The following is a 6,421-nucleotide window of genomic DNA, read 5'->3' as shown; positions in this document are numbered from 1 at the left end:
TTAAGATGAGTACAATCCCATAATTAAATCACGTGTCTCTTCATATCTCTCTGGTACTTTAGCAGCAACAGCAGCCAGTTGTTTAGAAAATTCCACCAAAGCACTTTGACGACTAATAACAACAGCATCCCTGGTGAACCCACTTGGATCATTGAGTGTTGATTTAACCTTTTTTGTCCATCTATCCAATACCAATGACCGGGGAATCTCACGGATGTCTTTGTCAACCAGAACTTTCACAATATGTTCGCAGGGAATACCAAATGACTCCATTCGTAAACAGGTACACATGAAGATCATTTCTTCTTGACGAAAATCAACGGTCCACGTAAAATCGGGCCTCCCATGCTTACACACAATGTACTTTATGCAATCATCGGTATTATCTATGTTCAGAACCCGCATTGATCCAGCTCTGGAGAGAAATGGCTGAAAGAAAAGAAATATCTCATGAGTGTATAACTCAGCAGCATATCTCTCTAGCAGCTCTATACAAGTTTGCATGACGGGCACCCCACGTGTAGATTCATAATCAGCATTAAATTCGTTAAAGCGCATGTGTGCTACACACCTTTGAAAATACTCTACAAAACTTGTCAAATCATACCGCGACCCCACATACCTTCCCACAACTAAGTGTAAACCTTCACATCTTGATGTAGTTCTAAAGCCAGCAAAGAATTTTCCTCTTAGATATGCAGTAGCCCACATATGCTTCTCTTCGTACATATTGATCACCCACGGCTTATCTTCAATGCCAAATTCTTCAATAAGCTGAACCCACTTACGCTTAAACACGGGAATCTCGTAGTCTCCTGTCATGATTTTTCTAAATTTAGATGTAAACGATGGATTTCCAACATTGCTAGTTGCATTTCAAATAAGGTGCCAAGCGCATAATCTATGTCTGACTTCGGGAAATACATCTCTCACTGCATTCCTAATCGCCATGGCCCCATCAGTTATGATTGAGGTCGGGGTCTTGCCCCTCATCGCAAACATGAGCTGACGCAGGAGCCAAATATATGTATCAGTAGTTTCGTCCCCAATTAACGTAGCAGCAAAAACAATTGTTTGGTTGTGGTGGTTAACCCCGCTGAATATTACTAATGGACAACTATACTTGTTCTTCTTGTACGTAGCATCAAAAGCAATAACATCCCCGAAGAGTCGGTAGTCTAGTTGGCTAATCCCATCAGACCAGAACAAATTATGTAACAAACCTCTTGAATCGTGACATGCCTTGAAATATAATTGTGGATCCTTCAACCGCATATCCTCTAACTTCTTCAACACTCGTGCTGCATCACCAGGAATTTGACGCCTTTGCCGAGCAATCTCATTGTACATATCTCTGGGACCATAGCCAACAAATTCGTACCCGCCTGCTTGACTAGCTAGAAGACCAAATATCTGTGAGGTGCTGATCCCTGACTTTAGCATGTTCATCATTTGCATAATATCTGTCTCTGACATTTTTCTGTGGGCAGGCAACATAGCACTGAATTGTGTATCCAATAGATCATAGTTGTGTTCGTCAGAGAAATAAAAGATATGCCACCTTCCACTTTCTGGTACAAATTTAACATCCATTCGTGCTTCACATCCAGTTCTTGTTTCCAATCTAGGCTCCTTCTTCCTTTTTTCCATCGTGTAATATTTCTCCATCCTGAATCCTTGCCTATGGCATACAAACATTTGTCTGTAAATCTCGCCACTACTATTCTTGAAGGTCTTGCTCTTCCTTGCACTAAAGCCCTTCGACTTTGAGTACTTCATATAAAAATCAAATGCAAGCTGCAAAGTAGAAAAGTGGTATTTGCCAATTTCCTCCGCAACATTCTCACTAAATTTCAAAGATGTAATGTCTTGCACGGAGTCAACCGCATAAGCGGCTTCAAGGATATAATCTGACATATCAGATTCAGAAAAAAAACGCTCCCTCGGTAAATTCATCTCTGAAATCTTGTTCGAATTCATTCTGTTCATCCATCATATCTTGGCCACTTACTAGCTCTTCTTGTTGGTTAAAGTCATCGTCCTCCTGGTATTGCTCATTCATCTCAGTGTCTGTAAATATACCTGACATCTTAAAAATGTCCAATGAAAAAAATTATTTAATACACACAAAGTCATATATTTCTATTTGCAGTAAAAGTTAAAAATTAAAAGTAAATAATATTTAAACTTTTTTGTTTAACAAAATTAAAATAAAGCACAAAAATAAGAAAAAATGTGTATAGGAGTACATTCATTATGTTATAATTTTAATAATTAATATAAATTTTAAAAAATTGGATAAATTTATATTTCTTGTGATTACAATCAAAAGTGAATTATATGTATTCTTATAATCAAGAAATATACTTAACTTCTTTTATAATAAGTAAGTCTGTCAATAATTTAATTTATTAAAAAAATCTCATCTTTTTATTTATCCTACAAAATAAAATTTCATATTAATAGTTTTGAATAAGACAATTAAAATAAAATTTAAAAATAAAGCTTGAATAAAAAAAAATACAAAGTTTTTAATCTATAAAAATATAAAATAGTTAAAAAATAAAATACTTATTTAAATATGATTTTTCAAGACACTCTATAACCTAGATGAATAAATATTATTTTTAAAATGAATCATGATATATTGATACAAAACTTATTGTATGTATTTTTTTTAAAAAATTAATAAACCTCTCTCGTTAATAACAATATTGGAACCTAAATTTGAACGCTAATTGATATTATATATTGTGTAGGTACTTAGAGTATATTAGAAAAGTACGTTAATAATTTGAAGAGAAAAATTATTAGTGTAAATTTATTTTTTTAAAAAATTAATCCTTATTGAACTATTCTATTTTTATTCCTTCAAAACATATCTTAATTAAAATATTTGTAACAATAATTTACATCCAATAAGAATATCTCAACAAGCAGTTACATCATTCTGTCATGGGGTAAAATAGGGGTAAAATAGAAAAAAAATAATCGACACCTAACTCTCTGTATTCCTAATATAAATTGTTATAGATAAGTATAGTTTCTTAAAATTTTGGGGTGTCCGGGCCACTACTCACCCCCTCTAGGTCCGTCGCTGATTGCTAGCTAATTAATTAATAATAAAAAATAATAACATCTATTTACTTTTTAGTATTTCTCAATTTATATGCATTAATAAAAGATATTTTTAAATATTTTTTTCTTACACAATCAATTTCACGAATAAAGTATCGAACAGAATAATTGCAAAATTAGAGATTCTATTCACTAACCTCGATTTTTTGATCAAAACGATGGTTTATTTTTTGAACACTACAATGAAAAACTTGATTGGATCTTTGCTGATTGCTGCAACGGTGATTAACGATGAAGAAATAGTGGATATTAAATAGACGGATGAAAATTAAAAAAAAAATTGGATATTGAGTAGATGGATGTTCCAAAGAAAAATAATTAAATTTTTTATAATCAAAGAAAATGATGCACGATTTCAATGGTGGGATTGAATAATTAGTGATGGATTATTCACCAATTTATAATGTTAATATTAAGGAAAAGATAAGATTAGTTTATCTACATAAAAATAAAACAGAAAAAATTGAAGATAGAATTTTAAAGATAAGATAGATGAATAATAAGATAATTTCTAAAAAGATAACAAGATTGAAATAGCCGCAGATCACATTTTAATCGATTGGGTACCATTACCAATCGATTGAAATTGGCAAAACATTCAACTTCATCACCTTCCAATCGATTGGATTACATTACCAATCGATTGAATTTGGCTAAAACTTCAATGTCATCACTTTCCAATCGATTGTATTTGGCAAATCCATGTTGTTTTCGTGAATTCAATCGATTGAGTAACAACAACAATCGATTGTTTTGAGGCATTCATTCGATTGGAAAGTATAAACAATCGATTGGTATAAGCTTTTTACCATTCTACCTTACAACTTTCAATCGATTGTTTTGTGATATAGTGTAAACCAATCGATTGAATTTCAAGGAAACACGATTTGGAAGCCATGGACGAACGTAACGAGATCAAAGTTAATTATTTAATCAATTGGAATTATTAGGATGAATGGAGGATATAATTGGTTGTTATTGTTGTATTTGATTGTTAATAAATATAATAGATAATTGATAAAATAATAATTTATAAAATAAAAAACTATTTTTATAATTAAATAAAACATATGGGGTTAGTTTGTAATTAAAATTAGTTCAAGGACTACGTAGCAATTGATAAAAAACTCCAAAAACATGTTTTCTACTTGGACCACTAAGTGGTCCAAAGGTTCCCGGACCACCGAATCCTGAGCCTAGTTACATGGTTACAAGGCTCAGGATTCGGTGGTCCCAGAACCTTTGGACCACTTAATGGTCCCATTAGAAAACATGTTTTTAGAGTTTTTTAACAATTGCTACATAGTTCTTGAACTAATTTTAATTACAAATTAACCCCATATATTTTATTTAATTATAAAAACTGTTTTTTATTTTATAAATTATTATTTTATCAATTATCTATTATATTTATTAACAATCAAATACAAAAACAACAACTAATTATATCCTCCGTTGATCCTAATAAAGCTTTTGGCCATTCCAATCGATTAAAATATTAAATTTCATCTCGTGACGTTCGTCCATGGCTTCCAAATCGTGTTTCCTTGAAATTCAATCAATTGGTTTATTAAAACAATCGATTGAATGATAACTCAATCGATTGGATTACAGTGTATCACAAAACAATGGATTGAAAGTTGTAAGGTAGAATGGTTTTCGCTTAAACCAATCGATTGTTTATACTTTCCAATCGAATGAATGCCTCAAAACAATCGATTGTTTTTGTTACTCAATCGATTGAATTCACGAAAACAATATGGTTTTGCCAAATACAATCGATTGGAAAGTGACGACATTGAAGTTTTAGCCAAATTCAATCGATTGGTAATGTAATCTAATCGATTGGAAGGTGATGAAGTTGAATTTTTTGCCAACTTCAATCGATTGGTAATGCCATCCTCAATTTTAATAATTAATGTAAATTTTAACAGAACAAAATGGGGTCAACAAAGGTCAAAAGGAAGTCATGATGATGATATTACACTACTCATTGCATTGCCATATGAGAACTAGATCAAATCTCCCATTGACTCTCTCTAAGACCTTTTTCCAATTAGCTTCAAATCTTCAGCTGCTCCAAGCTCGGCACTGTCTCGGATTCCGGTGGAACGGCTGCATCTGTCTCCTCGGTTTTCGCCTCTTGTTTGGTTTCTTGGCTAACTGGAGTAATGCTTGTGGTTGTGATGTTCGGCGAATCGTCTTTCGGAGCAATGATCGGTTTGTCTTTTTGGACTGGCAGAGCAATGAGTCAAATATCTGAGGATAGCAGTCAAAATTTTAATAATTAAATTTCTTGGCTATCCTCAATTTTAATAATTAATGTAAATTTTAAAAAATTAAATAAATTTATATTTATTGTGATTACATTCAAAAGTGAATTATATGTATTCTTATAATAAAAAAATATACTTAATTTCTTTTATAATAAGTAAGTTTTTCAATAATTTAATTTATTAAAAAAACTCATCTTTTTATTTATCCTACAAAATAAAAATTCATATTAATAGTTTTGAATAAGATAATTAAAATAAAATATAAAAATAAAGCTTGAACAAAAAAAAATACAAAGTTTTTAATCTAGAAATATAAAATAGTTAAAAAATAAAAAAATTATTTAAATATGATTTTTCAAGACACTCTATAACTTAGATGAATAAATATTATTTTTAAAATGAATCATGATATATTGATACAAAACTTATTGTATGTAAATTTGTTTAAAAATTAATAAACCTCTCTCATTAATAACAATATTGGAACTTAAATTTGATATTATATATTGTGTAGGTACTTAGAGTATATTAGAAAAGTACGTTAGTAATTTGAAGAGAAAAATTATTAGTGTAAATTTATTTTTTTTAAAAATTAATCCTTATTGAACTATTCTACTTTTATTCCTTTAAAACATATCTTAATAAAAATATTTGTAACAATAATTTACATCCAATAAGAATATCTTAACGAGCAGTTACATCATTCTGTCATGGGGTAAAATAGGGGTAAAATAGAAAAAAAATAATCGACACCCAACCCTCTGTATTCCTAATATAAATTGTTATAGATAAGTATAGTTTCTTAAAATTTTGGGGTGTCCAGACCACTACTCGCCGCCTCTAGGTTCGTCCTGATTGTTAGCTAATTAATTAATAATAAAAATAATAACATCTATTTACTTTTTAGTATTTCTCAATTTCTATGAATTAATAAAAGATAAAAAAATATTTTTTTTCTTACGCAATCAATTTCACGAATAAAGTATCGAAACGAATAACTGCAAAAT

The 6,421-nt window shown here is 30.4% G+C and overlaps 2 protein-coding genes across 2 annotated transcripts; both read right to left on the bottom strand.

Annotated features, from left to right (window-relative positions):
* Positions 1–822, bottom strand: LOC148566325 (protein FAR1-RELATED SEQUENCE 5-like). Its single transcript, XM_088487505.1, has one exon. It carries the CDS (start codon positions 820–822, stop codon positions 1–3), a length of 822 nt encoding a protein of 273 aa, XP_088343631.1.
* Positions 823–876: 54 nt separating this feature from the next.
* On the bottom strand, positions 877–1,980 carry LOC107641461 (protein FAR1-RELATED SEQUENCE 5-like). The gene has a single exon (XM_016344952.3). The coding sequence runs from the start codon at positions 1,978–1,980 to the stop codon at positions 877–879; it is 1,104 nt and encodes a 367-aa protein (XP_016200438.3).
* Between the last annotated feature and the right edge of the window lie 4,441 nt (positions 1,981–6,421).

The sequence above is a fragment of the Arachis ipaensis genome, chromosome B5, assembly GCF_059453495.1.
Source record: "Arachis ipaensis isolate K30076 ecotype BB chromosome B5, ASM5945349v1, whole genome shotgun sequence".
Lineage (NCBI taxonomy): Eukaryota > Viridiplantae > Streptophyta > Magnoliopsida > Fabales > Fabaceae > Arachis > Arachis ipaensis.
The sequence above is the reverse complement of the archived record's forward strand: the minus strand, read 5'-3'. Positions and strand labels throughout refer to the sequence as shown.

What these genes read in the sequence shown, in the direction of transcription:
- LOC148566325 (XM_088487505.1), bottom strand. Translation starts at nt 822, where the DNA reads ATGACAGGAGACTACGAGATTCCCGTGTTTAAGCGTAAGTGGGTTCAG.
- LOC107641461 (XM_016344952.3), bottom strand. Translation starts at nt 1,980, where the DNA reads ATGAATTCGAACAAGATTTCAGAGATGAATTTACCGAGGGAGCGTTTT.